The following is a 19,943-nucleotide window of genomic DNA, read 5'->3' on the forward strand; positions in this document are numbered from 1 at the left end:
GATTAATTAAAAATTAAGAATGCCTTTTCTCTTCAATTCCTTTGGTTTTGCTTCTTTTCTCTTATTGGAATTTCCCTAATATTATCTTCATTGAGAGTTAGTAAAACCTGAGTCATTTTAGCTAACATTTTGTAAGTGCATTATATTTCTCACACCCTGAAAACCCAGTCCGGTAAATAAAATACCAGTTGTTCCCAAAATTGGGCTGTTATAAACTCAAACATTAAGCCAGGTGCCCTGAGGTTTAGAAGTTTATTATTGTTAGATTTCAAACCTCTTTTTCTATTCAATGTAATTCTGTGGTCCACAACTCTGTTGGCTGAATACTGCACATGCTTAATGCATCTTATCTTCCACATATGGTTGGAAAGCTCATGTTCCTGCAGTAACCAGGCCTTGAAATTGCTATTCCAAGTTATGTGGATTATCAGTCGTATATTTTGAAATCAGGACTTTTTGTTGTGAATTGTAATTTATTCTGATCTTTACTGAGAAGTAGCTCAGACTGATTTGTTTTAGCAAAACAAACTTCCTGTGAGATGCTGTTCGTGCAAACAGTTTCACTGAAGTCACCTCATTTACCTGTGTAGGGAACTTGGAGAAAAATGCTGTTGTACAGATTTATCTCAGGATTTCTGGTTATTTTTGCTCAGGAGTTATTATAAATATTTTTAAATGTCATTTTTCTAGCTAGAAGTCAATTAGTCAGCATCCTTTAATCACTGTGCGCAGCAATGTGTTTAATGGAAATGAATTTAGTAAATCCTCTCATTCTGTCACCAAAGAATTCTAGGTTCTGTTCTCTGAATGCAGAGGCAGTCCTCATAGGGATAAGCTTTAGATGAGGCTTAATTATTAGTTTAATGTACCTTGAGATCCTTTGTGAAAAGCGCTCAATAAACACAAGAGTGTTGCCTTTATGTAGGTGCACAAGTAGGTAATTGCACCGAAATTTATGTTTGACACAAAATGATTCTGTTTGAAGAAGAATCCCTTGGATAACCAACTGCTGGCCTGAAATGGCTTCCCATTTCAGTCCAGCTGAAATTTCACCACTAAGCTGCAATTTAACTTCAATTAATTTAGATGTTTAGTTCTTTTCAAGGAAATTACCAACTGTTTTTATCTGAATCAAGCATATATATCATATTCACAATACATCTTTGGATAATAATATGGATAAGTATCAGCATTATTCCAGTAGTACGCAGCTTGTAATTATAACAGAATTTTATTTTTTTCTCTCTTACGTGATTTCAAAACATTGTATCATGCTGTTTTTTTGTTTTTTTTTTAAGAATTCCTTATGAGGTTCATGGATTTAACCATTATTCAATTACATCTCTGTGTAAGCTTCGGACCTGCTATTATTCAATTACATTTTTGCTCATTCAGACGTTTATACTGCATGTATATTTTCAAGTCATTCCCACCATAACAGCAATTTTCCAACTTCTCTGTGCAAGAAAACGATCTTTAAAATTGTCCTCGCTCTGTAGTACTTAAGAAAGAGAAGAAGTACATGAAGAAGAACCTCAAAGATGAAGGCCAGGCTTGAAGCACAGTTTCATTAATACTGGATGGCAGGAAAGGAGCCAAGTCCCAGATAATGAGGAAGGAGTTGCAATTTTTTTAAAGCTATCTGGTGACAGGGAAAACAAAAATGACATTCAGCTGACGAATGAGGGGAATTTGACCTAGCCTTTTGACCCTTGACAATCAATCTTACCTGCTGCTTCCTAAAGAATTATAGCTGTGCCACTCACATTTGACTCTGGATTTTTACTATTGTTTTTTACTTTCTTTCTTTCTCCTTTCTTTCTTTCTTTCTTTTTTTTTTTTTTAATTTGTTTTTTTTTAACATGTGGTCCAAGAAGAATAAAGGTATAGCATGCAAGACCACACAAAGCAGAAGGTTGTCTTTAAAAAAGAGAAAGAGAGAAAAAAGACGGAGGAAACAGACCATCAGGCCAGAGTGGGGTTAAAGGAAATACAGCAATAGAACAGTTTATACATGCTATTCATAAATGCCTGCCCTATCTTTGAGGCTTCAGAAGGTCACATAAATAAACAGCAGCCTGGCATCCTCCTGCTAAGTGCTCTATCCCTAAAGCAAGGGCTGAGCAGAGCAGCTGCTGCTGGTGTGCAGAGCTCGGGGGACACATGGTGGTAGAGACCAAAGAGCACCCTTCATTTAGAAGGGTGATGTTCTGACTGCTCAGAGCAAAACAGCTGGAAGCTGGCCCAAAACTCACAGTGAGTCCCTACTGCCCTCAGTTGTAACATTAAAAATAATGGAACTTTTCAATGTAGGCTACCTTTGGTTAATGCAAAAGCAAACACAGTAAAGGTGAAATACAATCCTATGCAGGGGCTTTGACAAAGCCAGAGAGAAATCAAGATTTTCTGAGTTTTCATGGTATTTTGATTGTGTTTTTACTTTTTTATTTCAAGTTCCATTGCTATGTACACTATTAAGGAGTTGCATACCCTCATTATTAGAAAAACAGTAAGTCTAGACAGCAGACATCTGCATTAGCTTATGAAGGGTGGCAAAACAAGTACCAATCACAGCTAGTAGCACAACTGTGAAGAAAATTGAAAATCAGATCCACAAAACAAAACCCTCCAAAAGTAAGGAGGTCAAGGACACATTTTCCTTTTCGTTTCGAAATTTAACGAACTGATCCAGCTCTCATTACTCTGACATTCAGAGAGAGGTTTGTCAAGCTGTCCTCCTTGGCCATAGTGAATCATGTATTTAAATTTGCAGCATTTTTGCCTTGAGATACTGAAAGTAAGGCTACCCATCTTCATGGTAGTTCTCCATCTTTTAGATTCTGTAGAGTATACAGCCCATGTAGGCTTCGTGCATGGACAGTATCTCCACAGAGCCTCGCCTGACTGCTGTCTCCACTGCCCTCTGATCCACTCTATATGTTTTCCATGGATGACATGACTGAATATTATCTTCATGACTGAATGTTGCCTGCATAAGCTTTATACTGTATGGTTTTTCATGCATGTGTATGTGTCTCACCTGTCCAGGAACATCATAAAATCTAGTCAGTTCTTGGTTTATTGCAGTTATTACTTCTAACGTACTCAGAAAGAAAAATGAGCACTCTTTTGAATTGCTACTCCTGAGGGCCTGTTAATTATTTTGCAAGGGGTTAGGGAAAGGGAAAGAGAGGGCTGTTGAACAGGAGAGGAATTTCCATTTGCTATGTGTTCTTCTGTCATTTGGGAGGTAATAATCACTGGTGCGGGGAGGAAGGAGTCTCACACAGTGGTTCAGATTTCATAAGTGAAATGAAAGCCCAGGTACAGAGCAGTGCAGTTGTATTTACAGAGGAAGTGAGGTCAGTAGGCTTCCAGCTCTAGCAAGATGACAGAATTTATGAAGCATTGCAGTTGCAGGATGTGGTTACCTGCAGTCTATTCACGTAACAAGCATGCTGGGGGCCTATCGTTATTGCCCTTGAATTTATTTTCCTTTCTTCATTTTCTTTTGTCATCTTCCTCTTTATTTAGCCTTGCATACTGCATTGGAGGAATCAGTATTACCTGTGTTGTGGTGTTGGTGAGATTTTCTCATGGATTTTTTTTTTTGTTATTATTATCATTAACTAGTTTGGTTTAATTGACTCTATCAGCATGTCTCACATGATGATAGAGGTGTTCACAGTGGTGTGCAATGACCATAAGTACAAGTCTTCCAGATAGTCTGGGACTGCTTTTCATTCTGAGGAATTCTTTAAACCTGGTGTGAGACAAGTGCCTTAAAATGTGCCTGTGCTGAGAGTTCGTCTTAAAAGACATCCTTATTACTGGAGATCTCAAAAAGTCTTATGAGCTGCTGGAAATAAATGCATTACTCAGACATTATCAAAAAGTAGGAAAAGGAAATAAATGGGTGCTTTCAAACCCCTGTATCTCATTAGCACAATGTAGGAAGTTGTGCTACCTGTCTCTGTACCAATCTTTTCCGTGTGGAAATAAAACTTGGTGAGTCTTTGATGCCTTCATTGTGGGGATCTTAGCACACATTGCTGTATTTCACTAATTTAGCTTCCTGTGGTGAGGAAAGTGAAAGTTTTTGTCCATCCTTTTTCTTTTATTGAATGAGAAAATGAGGCAGAAAGATTAACTGCCATGCCCAGTGTTGCATAGGCACAAGAGGTTCAGGAATAGGAAATAGATTCCCACATTCTGTTCTTCATCTGCAATATAATCAGTCCTACCTCTGTTTCTGATGTGGCTTGTTTTCATATGCAGGATGATGGTATTTTTCCAATTAGGAAAATCACAGGAAAAACACAGCATCCAGGTGGGAATAGTATATTTCAGTACAGCATATTTAATTATTTATAACTACTTTCTTTGTCTGATTGTTTGATTGTTATTTATTTCATTTTTCCAGCAGAAGGCTTGATCATTTGAGCCGCCTGAAATCAAACAGTTGGCAGTGTTTACAAATTATGAAAATGGTTTCTGATTAAAGTTTTCTGTGGGGAGATTAAAGTTTCAAATCAGTGCGTAAGCCAAAGGCAATCTTCTGCATCTCAGTGCAGAGAGAGCTGCTTTGTGGCATGGGCTGTGTATTCATAACCATGCTGGCATGAGGCATATTTACTCCATGATCCCTTCAGGACCATCTCTTTTGATTGCTCTCGTGGCATTGAACAAACCAAGCCCTCTCAACTGAGTGAGATGTGGGTCTGCAAGGCAGATCCAGACAGGAGACACCAGTCAGTATCTGTGAAAAAGGCCACCTTCAGATGCAGCTGAAGGAACTGAGAGAATCATGCATGGTTAAAAGGCTTATCTATTTTGTGGATATTCCATTGATCAAATCTTGAAATCATTGTAACATAAGTTAAATCAGCAATGCTTCTAGCAATATGATCAAGAGAATTCAGAGGTTATTTCACTGTGCAAGCTGATTAAAGGGTATTTGAATTAATTTATTTAAGAATACTTCTGCTTTAAAAAATTAAGATGGAAATAACTGGTCTGTACTGGTCCATGAGCCATCTGATTTACAGACATAAGAGGTCTTATGCTTTTGGCTTCCCCTCTTTATTTCCAAGGGCAAAACACTAAAGCAAGTATTTTCCTGGTATTTAGTCTCTTTATGAATTGGAAATCCATGTGTTCCAAAATCCAGATAAATAAAATGGCCAGTAGTGCACACTGCAAACCTGACAGCGAAGTGTGTTGCACTGGAGGATTACTTAAAGAAGATTTACCTTCTCTTACAGGTCTCACCTTCATACCTGTTTTGTTTTTTTTTCCTCATGCAGTTCTCACCAGTTCGAATATCTGAATAGCTTTTGGGGGGAAAAGAAAATTAAAAACTAAAAATGAAAAATTCCCTAAATATTCTTGAAAAAATAAAGGCAGGAATTTACAATACTCTTTTTGTTCATTGTCACATAAATAAGGCCTTCTTGTGGTTATTTCTTTAGTTCCCTTGTCAGAGGCTAAGATTTCTGGACTGCCATTGTTGTTCCATAAGCTATAAAGAAGTAAATGTTTACAGATGGTAGGAAAAAAAGACTGTTGGGGCCATATTCACTCAAAGTGAGGTCTCTGTACAAGAAGAACAGCAGTTGAGCTACTGGACATGAAAGGCATAGGAACTGCCTTCCCCTGCAAAATATTGAAGGCCCCCTGTAGAGCTGGTATTTCCAGGTAGTTTTTAGACAAACGTAAGCCCCAAAATAGCCTTGTTTTAAAGACTGTGGGAGAGTAGGGGTGAAAGTGTTTTGGGGATCATGTGATGCTGGACCTGGCTCTGTCTCAAGGATGGAGATGAAAGCATAGCTTGCCCCATGCTCCCTGGCGCTTGGATGGAAAATCAAAGCGAACCATAGTAATTTCAGCTTCATTGAAAACACACAGTAGAAAAAGCATCCATAGTTGGCAAATGGAAAAGTTTTAAGTTGATGATGGAAGAAACATTTATTTCCAAGCTTCTGAACTAGCTATTAAAATCAACAGAGTAAAGACAAAATACCTGGCACTGAAAACGAAAGGAACAGTTTTTGCATCTACTTAGTTAAAACTTGGCAAAACAGACATAAAGTAGTGGTTTCAGATTTCTGTGTGCACTCACTGTGCCGAATTCTGTTCTTAGGTTTGCCATGATAGATAGTTCGTCCCATTTAAGAAGCATTTATTCCATTAACTTTTTAAATCAGGATTCAATTTGAGCAAAAAAATTTTGATCTGGAGTCAGCACTGACATGTGTTCCTTTATTTTATACTGTTGAGTGGTCCAGGCTTATCATTTAAATACATTATTTTGGAACAAACTCACCTCCATTAAATTGACATCAAAGTTAGTGTAGTAAAACTGGTAACAGTGTTTGCCCAGCTTTTATGTAGTGTTTTTCATTTGTACTTCTCAGTGGGCTTCCTTAAGAGGATGAAAAATCAACCAATTTCAGAAGGAAAGAGACTCCAGCACAGTAAATTCTCTCCCCTCTTCCTTGGCCAAATATCATTATCTGTGACTACACATCAGTGACCAATTTCACATGATGTACATTATCCACATTTTCTCGGTTCTTTTACAGTTGAAAGTTAATGTTATGCATTGCCTTGTGAAAAGGTTGTATTTAACAGAAAAAAAATTAAGAGAAAATGGTAATTGCTCTGTGGAAAATTCACATAATCTAGTTATATCACTGCCAGTGATATTAATTCTTTATAGAAGAATTAAAAACAGACCTGTTGAGATGCATCCTCTGTTAAATCTTCTATGTCTATGGAGAAAGTTCTGCAGAATTTTATTGTAATTCTAAAAACAATAACATTAACAGCAAGCACACTAGATATTTACAACTGTCATAGTGCGTTAGTAAGCATTATTTTTTATTTGCATTAACAACTTGTTAAATTTATTCAAGAGAGCGAGGAACTCAGAGGTGGCAAACTATGAGTAGAATGCTATGTAGCATCATTCAGGTAAATATATGCAGCTGATGGCACCTGCACCCTTGTTCAAAATAATGTTCCATTACCCCGAATATTAAAGCTAAGGCACATAATGCCTTATCAGGACTAAGTTTAGCTTCCTGTGAGATTTTTTTAGAATTACTGATTGGGAACCAAATTCCACTTTTCTTCCAGTTTGTGGACTCCAAAAGCAAGTGTTTCCATTGATAGGGCTAATAAGTTTCTACTTGGTGCATTAAAAGGGCAACGGAGTAGTGTTCTGAGTATGTGGACACAAACTGAATGATTTTTGAGTAGATTTTTGGTCAGTTGTCCAAAAACCTTTGGTTTTTGTTCCCTTTCTAAAACTGGTATACAGGTAAGTAAATGCACTACAATGAAAGTTCTTTTGTTAATTGTTGTATATCTCTTTTGAATTAAAACAATTGACTTGTAAAATGCAATTTGTTAAGTAAAGATTGTCATTCAAGGGCCTGCTATTCACTTCTCTGCATGTACAAAAATGTCTGAAATATCCAACAGCATCTGGGTTCCTGATGTGCTTTAGAAAGGGTTGAAGTGCATCGTGTATTGAGTGTCAGAACAATGCAACTGTTTGCTGGACTCTCCAGCCCTCCTGGCTCAGCTATGGGTGGAGCTTCATCTTAACACAAAAGTGTCACTGTTTTCATGGCCAGGGAATGAAGAAGGACCATAAAATCTTCCCCCTGATTCTCCCATCCCAATTTTCTACCAATGAAAAGTTGATCTATATGATCAGTGAATAGCTGAATTGTTTCATTCAATGGGGAACAGGAAATTTAGGTAGCATGAGCACTCAGAGAGCAGCTAATTTGCTGTTGCTTTGAGGAGGTGATAGATGCCAAGCTCAGCAGAGCCAGAATCAGCACCTGAAGCTGCAGCATGTTTGGCTGATGAGCCATGGGGGCCGGGGGGAAACCTGGTATTCAGCCTCTCTCATTGTTCTGCAAATTAACAGTGAGCAGTTGGGCCATCTGTTGCAGACAACCCAAAGCAGAGTCCAGAACCACTGATCACCTACTGTCTGAATTTGTTTTTAATCTCCCTGCAAGTAAAATAAATAGACTAGGAGAGATGTAGGTAGATTGTTTCAATTGACCTGTAATGAGTTCAGAGCTTACAAAAAGAAAACAGCTACTGGTCTTGTGGCATGTTTTGAAAGACACACAAGTAAATAGAGCCGTTCTTATCCACGTGTGAAAAATAATAAAAATCATGAAAGATTCTTAAGAACAGTGCAATAGAATTCCTGTGAGCCAACAGCAGGCAGGCATAGTGCACACTGTTTAGTGGCACGTGCCTTCGTGGGTGGCTTGCGGTGTGGCTGATCACCAAATTAGTTTGCTTCCCAGCTCTTCTACAGTTTCTTTTATGGAATAAGTTGGTTTGTCTCTCTGTGCATTGATTCCTTATCTGAAAAAAGAACACCTCCAGCTTCTGCTTACATATTGAGGTTACTTGGCACAGCATCTCCTCACCAACCCTGTGACCTATGCTCAAGACTGTTTCTGCACCACAGCTATTAAGTAATATCTGGTGTCATTTAAAGAAAGTTTTTAACTCAGTTTTTATTCTTCAGTGACTGATGAAGTGTACTGTGCTCAACCTGGTACTGTCCATGTGTTCCCACTGGTTGGGAGTGGTCTTCACTCCCTGAAGGTTCAGCAGGGACAGAGAGTGTTGTAGCCCTTGCAAGCTCTTTGTCCTATTCCACACTTTTTTCACTTTGTTGCCTCCACTTTTAATTTCTTCCAAGGACAGGGGAAGTACTGGGCTATAATGAGTACCACAGGGCCATTGCTGGCAAGGTTAAAGCCTTCAGCCACTGCTCCAGATGAGCATTTGCACAGCCTCGCAGCAAGGCAGGATGCCTTCTTTTGCTTGGTTCTCATACTTGCATTTGGTCATTTTATTGACTGTAAAGGAAGGACTAGTCTGGGCTGTGTTTTCTCCCTTTCTCCTGAAAATGTACACACTGCTCTTTTCTGAGTCAGCCCATGGCCTTTCCTCACTGCCATTCAGCTGACTTCTCTAGTAAGCTGGCGTCTGCGTGCTGGGAACAGAATTTGAAGCAGCTTGAAAAATTGGATTGCTTATACAAAATTGAGTTGTATTGAGTATCCCCACCTTCATATTGGACTGACAGTGGAAAATGATAGAAAGACAGATATAGTAAGAGCCTAACAGATGAAAGAACCTGTCATACCAAGCCACACGATGGACACAGAAGTCTGCTCCTTCCCTCAGATGAGGTCAGGGGAAAGTGATATTTTCCTTGTTATTGTAAGGATACTTCCACCAGCTCAGCATCAAGGGCTGCCTTTTAAACCACGAACACTTTGATTTGCTGTTTGATTGTGTTGCTTAAAAACACAAAACAACACAAGCAAACAAAAGCCTCACACACAAAACTCTCAGTGAGTTCCACTTACAGTAACTTCAGTTTTAGTTAAGGAAACATGGCTCACTTTACAGACTCTTTGAAGATACTTCTAATGATTTCTGATCTTCAAAGCATCAGAGCTGCATGTGTGCCTGGATAAGTATTTCTTTGTCAGAAGAGCCATTTGCCATAAACAATTATAGAACAAGCACTTGCAGATCTATTACCAGAAGGAATGCAAAATCATCTTTTGGAGGCATCAGGCAGTTCAACAAGTTCCACTTGACAAGATGCTGCCCTCAAGCCCCAGAACAGCTTGCCAACATGAATGGCAGGTACCCAATGGACTAGGGACTCTGAAGTGCAGGACAGGATTCTGCACGATCTCTTCCTGGGGGCACATGTCACTGCACTGCTTTTGCTACAAGCATTGTTGGCCAGGGCACATCAACCACCTGATCTGCTTAAGTGCCATGGAATGTACGGTTCCCATCAATGTTAAAACATTTTAAAGAGACAAGAAGAAAGAAGAAAATGCAATTCCTCTTATCAAAGGTTGTATGTGCACAGAGTGCCTAGCAAGCTTTGGATATCCATTATGAGTCATGGTCATTGTTCTCTGAGTCAGCACTGTTGTTTCAAACTTAATTTCTTTGTCATTCATCTGTTCCCTGTCACAGCCCTCTGATTGTGAAATCTTATATTGAGCTGTACTGGTCTTTAGATGATAATTTTTCCTCTGTCAATTAGTTTCTTTCAAAGGAGTCCCCAAGAAACGGGAAGTTATCTTTCATTCTGGTCTACGGGAACATTACTGTGTGTTCAGTAGGGTCTGGAGATCCAATCTGTAGGAATAATGTAACACTCATTTTGATTTTCCATCCATACACTATTCTGTTCTTAGGCAATCTGGGACAAGTCCTGCTCTCTGTAGGTAAAAAACTGCTTTTATCTGGCATAAGAACTTGATGCTAAGACTCTTGCTCCTTGAGTTCTGAGGGCCGTGTTTTTACAAATAATAATAATAACAATAATAACAGTAATAATAAAATAATGAAATAAAATAAAAGTGCGAGATCTCCATATCTAGGTATTACTTGAGTGCCTTTGGCATTCAGACACTTACATTACCCTCAGACAATGCTATGGTGGGTTTTTAATTGTCTGTCTTTATATGAAAGTCCCTTGATGATTCTCTGATTGGTCCCCTGAGTCTTGATGATACTCTGACTCCAGTTAATGTTTCAGCCATCTGTACAATATGGGGCCCAAGGTCCCATTTGAGCTGAGGAAGCGAATGGCTTATTAAAGTCTAATTTCTCCATCTTGTTCTTGCCTTTGGGCATTTTAAATAGGTTAACACAGTTTTTACAGCACACTCAGGGAACTTTACTCACATAGCATTGTCATAAACTAGAGGCAAATTGCCCCTAGATTATTGCAAAATGGGAAGTATTCCAAATATTCTTGCCCTGGTGCTTAGTCGAGCTCTCTATCTAGAACAAAAGCTTATTCTTTTTCTTCTTCAGATTTTAGGGGATTATTGTACATTTTAAAGTTTGGTGGAGAAAAAAAAATGTCAGATTTATTTAACGCAGTGAATCATTTTTCAGGGAAGTTCCAGTATTCATCAAAATGTGGAGACACCACACCTGATAAATTATGATGCTTTGCTTCTTAATATTTCCTTTTTATTGCTTATGTTCCTTAAAGTGAATTTAGTGCTTGTGAAGGATGCTGGATATGAGAAGAGCAGAGAGTAGAGCTCTCTGTTTATCTGCAAATCGGTGCAGAATAGCATTGGCAATGCAAGTCCCCATAACCCCATATGGATTCTGCATTTGTAATGCTGAGGAATCACCTTTAGGAAGGAGAAGATGCTGTGGTGTCTTTACTCTTTCTATCCTCAGCCTCTCAGCTGAAAATGCAAATAAAGGTGTCAATTGATGCCACCTAAGGCCATAGTCTATATGATCTTCCTAACAGGTATTGGGAGACCATCAATTTGTTAGCTTGACTGTGTGGCAGACTGTTTCCAAAGCAGGCTTTCTGTGAGTATCTGTGTGAGAATACATCTTCTATACTTCTGATGTATCTAATACATCTTCTATAAGTTAGAAAACACTCAAAAAGCACTGTTAAAGTGCAATGACTTTTGTTCCTTTTGACCTAGAGTAGATTTGAACCAGTGATTCAGAAATAATGTGCTCTGTATCCCATTACTAATCTCTTCAGCCACAAGTCTAACTCTTCCTTCTTTTTTTTTTCTTTTTTTTTTTCAACAAAGAAGATGCTAAATTGTTTAAAGCAACTCACATTATGCACTTAAAGGAATATTCAAGCATATGGAGAAACCACATTGGGTATTTGGCTAACCTACCCCTTATTACCCAAGAGGGAGAGAGTATAGACAAAGACTTGCATTAAGCTGTTCTGTGTGTGCATTCAATCTTCAGAAATGTGTTTCAAAGAAAGACACGTACCTCATTAGAAGAGAAACAACAGGGTGGAAAAGAAAAGCAGGCCATGTCAGCTCAAACGCAAGCCCAGATTCTTAAGTTATTTACACTGTTTAGTTTGAGGCAATGCAAATCCATTCTCCATTACTGGGAAAGTGGAAAAGGCATTACGTTCTTGAAATGGCAAGAGCCAAATTCTGTGCTCAGTCAAATAGGAGAAGTTTTAATGTATGTTATTCTCCTTTTTAGTTCATTGTGCATTATATCAAGGCACTGAAGAACATCTATGCAATTATGTAAATAGGAAGATAGAGGATAGAATAACACAATCCTTTGTAGGCTAAAATTGCTTCTTATTACTCCTATCCCCTCTTCTTCTTTACACAAAAACAAACACAAAACATTAATAAAATAAATCAGACATTATGTGAAGCTTATCCACAAGAGCAGATTCTAGATACAAATTGAATCTCTGAGCATTAATTTGATATTCTGCCAAACACTGTCGAGGTCTTTAGAATCTCAGTCTATATTACGAATGAGATGTGAAAAAAGACTTATAATTTTTACATTGATTTCATTATGTAAACATTTGTGGGCTTACTTATGTTCCTTCCTTTTTTTTCTGAAATCTGATTAAACTTTGAAATGCATTTTTAAATTTAAAATACAACCAGAGTCATTCCCATGCTTATACAATAGTATATTCACCAGAGGCAGTAGGCAGTTAGTACTACTTTCAGTGAATACAACCAGGATTGGGATTTGAAGGCAGAGCCTTTTCAGGTTTCCTACTAAGCAAATTATTCAATTGTTATCCCTGTCATGGATCAGAATGTTTCACAAAGTGACACTGCAGCTTCGAGTACAGTTGCATTAGAGTTGACTTTTTCCCATTGCACCATTCTGCTTGACAGATGTTTGTTTTAGCTTTGCTGTAGTTTGCTGTGTAGGTAATAAACAGAGGAACAGAAGATACAAGATCACAGAAAGAACACATTTTGTGCAAATATTGTAAATGCATAGCAGCACTGTACTTATTGGACTCTCAAAAGGAACTCAGAGTGTGCTCTCTGGGCCATAATGTTCTTTAAGTCCTTAAATAGTCTAAAGTCCATGAGAAGTATTGAGGTAGGTGAGCTGGGAGATCAGAAGTTTTATTTTTAGTGACTCTTGACCATCTGTTTGTACACCTTAATTCATATCTCTCACTCTGATGTTAACGCTTTGATATCGTAGTTAAGCATAATCTGCTTAAAGTAGGATCATAAAATGTAGGATGATCCCTTTGGGAAGTCTGCTGTGGCACTGCAGAGATTAAAACCAAGAAATTACAGTGAAAATTTAAGTTTGAAAACTCCTCATGGCATTGTTTCCTCATAAGAAGTTCTTAGCAGCTTATCAGATATTTGGTATAGATGCAACATGTACTTTTGTTAAGGAAAACTGTACTATCTTTTTGTGGATTTTGTACTAGCTTTTGTGGATTTTCCCTTTTTTTTTTTTTTTTTTTTTTTTTTTTTGCATCTTGTATGCACTTTTGGTTAATTATCTCTCATTTAAAGTAATACGTTTTATGTTACTTTTTAACCACAGAAAATAGTTTTTGATTTTTGTGTGTGTGTGTGTGGGTTTTTTTCATCCTTTTTTTTTTTTTTTTTTTTTAATTTTGAATGCAATTCTGAAAGAAAGTGTGCACTTGTCACTTAAAGATGTCAAAGTTTTACCCAGCTGTTAGCCAGTAAATCATAAAGAGATTCCTGAGTGGTAGGTAGGCAGTGCCTGTTATCTTTTATACATGCAGACACAGCACCGTTGTACCACCTGAAATTCCATCAGTCTCTAAGCTCTGCAGAAGTGACAAATGCTAGACAGGTATACGATTTATAATGGATGAGGTATGCAAGCAAGCTCTGGGAGCTGGATTGGATTTGATTACAAACAATAATGTGACACAACCTCTGCAGTGGATGGTATATACATTGTGAGAGGCAGTGCAATCAGGCAGTACGAACACTGGAGTGTAGGCAGGATCCAGAGCCCTAAATTCCCTCTTACAGTGCACTAACTGCGTGGCTTTGGGAAAGCTTTGTCTGATTGAACAGTTCTCCCTGTCTGTTTGTTTAGCTACAGCATGTTAAGCAATCACGCCTCACTAAGCCACTTCAATGCATGTCTCCAAAGAGGTTTTCTAAAGGAATTATATGAAAATAAAACAATTTATGTGAATAATTTTATGCAGTTGCTGGAAATGAAGTTGAAAATTTCTCCATGAAGAAACTTTTCTCCATCAACACAATTTCCTTCAAGGGACCACCTTCCACACCAGCAAGAATGAGTTTCAGCACTTTCAGCACAAAAAGTGCGTGGTAGGGACATTGATATTCCTTCAGTGGCCAACATTTAAGTATTCAGCAGCACTGAATCCAAAGATTTTCTACCTCTAGATAAGGAATGAAGTAAATCTCCACGTTGAGTCATCATCTGTGAGTTCTGGACATGACCACAGAATTTAAAACTTTCAAAGTCAGCTTCATACCCTCTTCATTCATTGGATGTGTGTGAGTGATTGCATCTGCTCACATTTTAATGCACAGAAGTATATTGGCAATGGCTGCTTGGCACCAGTTACATTTGCAGTTCAGTAGGAACTGAACATGTAAAGGTTTGGATAGAAGAGGGGTGTTGAAGTAGTTTTTTTCTCCTTTTTTCCAATCTGGATTATGTCCCTTGTTATATGGGTTGACAGAAGAAAGAACATGAAGATCAAAATGTACATTAAGCAGGGCACTGACCTTGTCAAGAATGGCAATTCAATAAGGATTTAATTTTTAAGAAAATAGTTCAACAGCTGACCAAAGAACGACTTGTTAATGAAACCAAAGCCTATTGTCAGCATAACCATTCTGTCAAGTAAATCCTAACGTGTCACAGCAATATGTATAAGCAATTATATATGTAAGCAATTTAATTCATACACTCAGTAAAACTGGATTTCACAAAGTGTGGGTCCTCTGGTAAGCATACAGACCATTATGTTCCTGTCTGTGGCTTAGACTCAACAACTTTTCACTTGCAAGGCAACTAATAGCCCTGCTTGGAAATATTAAAATGAGCTCTGAAAAAAAATTGTATGCTCAATGGGAAACATCAATGCTATTATTTATTATTACTTTCCTGATTCCTGTGAGGCATATGAAAATATATAAAAGAATAGACTTATACTTCATTTTAACCACTTCTTCATTGGTTTAATTTTTCAAGAAACTTCATTTCCTTTATACTTTGGGCTCCTCGCATGTCACCATTTTACAAAATCCAGGCAGTGATGCTTTTACTGTTATCACTGTATCAAGAGATGTTTGTTATATACTCTAAGTTCAGTCACAAGACCCCTGATAAAAATTTAACACAGTCCTGTTTTTGCAGTTTTATGTTATCAAAATACAATGATCCCTCCATCTTCTCTTACTTCATGTTATGTTAGATTGATACTTTTAGCATTACTTCAACTGCCGTATTTTTCACATTCTAGGTGAAAGGCACTCTTGAGAAGGAATATATGTTCTATATTCCTAAAATATTTCTGTAGATGTCCTCCCCTACACCTTGAATGGTTTTTCCTCTCCCCTCAATGCACTGTGTGCAATGTTGGGCTTTCTTACAAATCCATTCCAAGCGAAGGCCAATAAGAGTGCCATATTGTAGAGAAGTGTTTGAGGACTATTGCTGCACAAAAAAGATAAAATAAAATAAAATTTAAAAATCACTGTATCTTAATTTGCTAAAAAGAAATCTCGCTCTTCCCAGTTGTGCACATTTGATATAAAATGACTCTCCATTCCTCTCTGCAAGCCACATACATTACAAACTACACCACTCATTGCATTCATTTCTCTATATCAGTAAGAACATTTGTATTTAAAGTCTTTGTTCTTGGTATCAATTTGTCCAGACAGATAAGCTACCACAGGTGAGGAAATAGCCTGCACAAGCTAAAGAGCTGGTTCTAATCAGATTTTTTTCTGATGAGAATTGGAGAAGTTCTTCTCCCTCTGTATATACACCTACAGATGGAAAGATGGAATATGTGAACAGTATTCTTTGCCATCCTAGGTGCTTCAAAGTGTGGTTAATATTTGTGTGTGCAGTTGCTTTCTGGTACGCACACCTCCTTTCTTTGTTCTCATATTCCTTAGATTATACTTTTACTTTCTACCCCTTTGACTTTAGGGCCTTTGGTTCTGGATTCTCCTGAAGGAATTAATGTAGTGTATGCTTTTTGCAGGTCGATTTCTTTTGCATGAGCTATCTCATATGTTAGTGGTCACTCTGTTTTATGTTGAAAAGCCAAATTGCTATGAGTAACTTTAATGATTGGAATATATTGGTCTTACCCCTCCTCCTCCTTCACTTTATTAGGTCATTTGTTGTAGTCACATCCACAACAGTAATTTTTGCAAAGACTTATTTGTAGCATGAATCTTACCTTTGATGAAACTAAATTTATATCAGCTGTGAATGTAGGTAGGGGTGACCAACAGCTCTTCCTGGCAAATCTTTTAGTCTGCCTCCGTACAGACTTTTCTAGCTTACCCACTCTGCCTAAATTTTCTCATTTTCCTTTTCCTTTCCCTTTTTTTTATTGTTACTTCATCCCCCCCCCCCCCCTTCTTATGCCAATTTATGGTTCATTGATTTCATAAGCCATACCAAGACTTTAGGTTCATCCCCAGGGTATAAACATCTGGAAAGCTGAAACAAGTATTTCAACACTAAAAGAAGTAGGAATAACTTGGCTTTATCTGCCAGTTTCCAAACAGTGTTTTTGTCCATGACATCTGAATCTCATTTTAGAAACAACGGATCTGATTCACACCCAGTTTACTTTGGCTTCTGATGATGGAACTTAGCATACAGAATGGTGTTGGGAATGCAGTACAGAGGGTAAAGTAGTGTGCTGACCTTATAAGCTGTTCAACTTGGAATCCTATAGGTATCTGTCACAACCCCAAAGCTGTGTAATGACAGAGCCCCAGGTGACTTATTCAGGGAGTAATCTGAGAAAGCACCAGGTTCCTGTGGTATTCTGGCTGCTGCTTTAAATGTGCTTTTCTTTAGTGATGTCCCTGTGGCAAACTACTTGAGTTTAATCAATGCCTCAGTCAATTAGGGAGATAAAGTTTGAACCTTTGTGCTGAAAGACTGATGAGAGCTACTGGTTTCCAAGTCTCACATTTCATAGAATCATAGAATGGTTTGGGTTGAAAGGAACCTTTGAGATCATCTACTTCCAACCCCCTGCTGTAGGCAGGAACGCCTCCCTCTAGATTGGGTTGCTCAGAGCTCCATCCAGCCTGGCCTTGAATGCTTCTAGGGAAGGGGCATGCACAACCTTGCTTGGAAAACTGTTCCATTTTCTCATAGAACTTCTTCCTAATATCTAGTCAAAATCTACCTCTTCCAGTTTAAATCCATTTCCCCTTGTCCTGTCGCCACCTGCCCTTACAAAAAGTCCCTCCCCAGCTTTCCTGTAGGCCTCCTTTGGGTACTGGAAGACCACTTTGGAGCACATGCTTGCACAGCATGACAGACTTTTGCTACCAGAAGTAAGCAAGCAGTGCAAGTTTTCAAAATGCCTACATTGTTTCACCAGAAGAAATTTATGGCTTTTAGCTGCGAATTATAAGGAGCAGCTGTAATTTCAGAGGCATGCATTTTATTGAGTATTTTTTCTACCTATGTATTGTTCCAAAAAATTCACTGTTGAACATTCTATTTTTTGACACCTGCAGTATATAGATGTTACAAAGCTCTTTTCAGAGCATTCTTTATTTTACAACTATGGCTTTATCCGGCTCTATGTAACAGCACCAGTTTGTGTTATGAGCGCTTGCCACAATATGCGCAGTGTTATCCTGAGACTCTTCTTTGGCAGGGAAAGTTCCCATTGGCTTCAGTTGTAACCTTGTCTGAGCCAAGGCTGCCAGTCAGCTTGGAGGCCTGTGCAGTATACTGAGCTGTAGCCCCACTGCAGATTAGCTTTCATTGTCCTCACAGAAGCCCATCTCTTAGCATGGAACCACAGCATTCATTGCTGGGAACGTGTTAATTAATTTGTTGCCACAACCTGAAGTCTGACACCAGCTGACCTTACTGGGCACCATGCCCCACAATACATTAGAATCAGAACTTAATAACTTAAGGATATCTTTAACATGACAGGTAATGCTGAAACCTACAAAACTCTTTCCTCTCTCTTCTATTCATAGCTACCTCATCCCTGAACTCCCAGCTTCAACAGCTTCAGCATCTTCAGCAGCTCCAGCATCAACAGCAGCAGCAGCAGCAGCAAGGACAGCAGCAGCAGCAGCAGCAGCAGCAAAGCCAGCAGCAGCAGCAGCAAACTCAGCAGTCACAGACTCCACAGCCACCCCAGCAGACCCAGCAGCCACAGCCACAGCCATCAGCACCTCCACAGCAGAACCAAACACAGCCCCAAAGCCAGAGTCAGCAGCCTTCAGTCCCACAGTCCTCCAGTTCCCCTCAGAAACCAAGCCAGTCACCAGGGCATGGCCTTCCATCTCCTCTTACTTCACCAAACCCATTGCAGGTAAGGCACTGTGTACAAATCTCTAATGATTTAGTAAAAGGAGGTGCATACTCCCTTTGCAGGGGGAAATCAAATGAACTTCTGGCCATACAAAATAAATTCTACCTCAGAGTAGTTAATCTTCATAGGCAAGCAGCTTAGAACAGGCCAAAAGGTAAGTCAGAAAACCATAATTAATGATGGTCCTAGCTTGTTTCTTTCTGAAGAGTAAACATCTTTTGTTCATACATACACACATAGCCCATACCACAGAACCCATAGAAAACTATCTTGTTTTTTTTTTCCATAGATCTTTACAAAGAGCATTTTCCCAGCAGTCACACCTCATAACTTATGAGAGCAGGAAAATTAACTGCTCATTTTAGCAGCAGGTGATCCTGACTGTCCCTAAAAGAAGAGCTTCCACTAGTGTATGTGTGCAAGAGATGGATGGATGGAATGCAGTTCCTCTTCAATCCACAGTCCTAAAGTTTGTCCTGATTAGGATCAAATACTTCTGTTAAGAGGCTTGGTATAGACTCCAGAGATCAGAATGCCAGAATTAATACCAGTCCTTGGCTCACTCTGCCAACGTGAATGTTTTCTAATAGACCATGTCAACAGCTATGGCACTCAAACTGATACTGGACTCTTCCCATCTTAGAACTCCTGTACAGAAATAGAACAGAAATAGAAGAGCTATAAAACCATGGTCTGAATTTCTTACACTTGGGTGTTCTCACACAATATGTTTCATGCAGTATTCATGTCCTGCAAGAATGGCTTTGACTATGCCAACAAGTGTGGTTCTGTATAAACGCCAGGGAGATCTGAAAAGTGAGCAGTGCCTCTTTTGTTGGGTAGTGAAACTGCACTTAGAAGCAAGTTAGTAATACTGAGCAAAGTCTCCACTTTATTCCCTAGATTTTGAGACCACACTTCAAAAGTCTTATCCACACTGCTGGCTTCAGCCATTTGCTACAGAAATTAAGCTGCATTAGCTTAATAATTAAAAAATCCTTTTTGAAGCAATTATGGGAATTGGCTTACAATAAGCTATGTTTGCTTATTGTGGCCAGTTAAACCTGCATTAACCCAAGTTGCAACTGAATTGCATCAAATCTGATTTTGTAATGGTTTAGATAGATGACTTAAAAGTCCATTGTAAATGTGTCCTTGCTTCCTGAGCTTTTTCCTACAATAGAGTATAATGTTTCTAGAGTTTCTCTTGTAAATTGTCTTAAAGGCTTCTTAGGCACCACTTAATGCCCAGTCTGTCATGCTAGTTACTGCTTTGGGACCCCTTAATATGCAAATTATTGAAACACAGAGACAGGAATGGTTCCAGAGGTGCTTCTGTTACATTTTACTGTTTTGGTGAAGCTTTAGTATATGCATACTAATTACAAATTCTGTATGTTGCTATAACTGCCTACTAAATACTTTTACCTCGTTCCATTTTCCAGACAGAACAGAAATTAGCTCACAGAATAGAAAATAGCTTACAGAAATTAGGCTTCAA

General features: G+C 38.5%; 1 protein-coding gene across 2 annotated transcripts in view; it reads left to right on the forward strand.

Annotated features, from left to right (window-relative positions):
* Positions 1 to 19,943, forward strand: part of POU6F2 (POU class 6 homeobox 2) — a 303,094-nt gene that overhangs the window by 190,989 nt on the left and 92,162 nt on the right. For both annotated transcript variants that reach the window (XM_048951249.1, XM_048951250.1), the window contains exon 5: positions 18,102 to 18,442. In XM_048951249.1, the coding sequence (XP_048807206.1) occupies positions 18,102 to 18,442 (341 nt within the window). The remainder of the gene's footprint in view (positions 1 to 18,101; positions 18,443 to 19,943) is intronic.

This window comes from Lagopus muta, chromosome 7 (assembly GCF_023343835.1).
Source record: "Lagopus muta isolate bLagMut1 chromosome 7, bLagMut1 primary, whole genome shotgun sequence".
Classification (NCBI taxonomy): Eukaryota; Metazoa; Chordata; class Aves; order Galliformes; family Phasianidae; genus Lagopus; species Lagopus muta.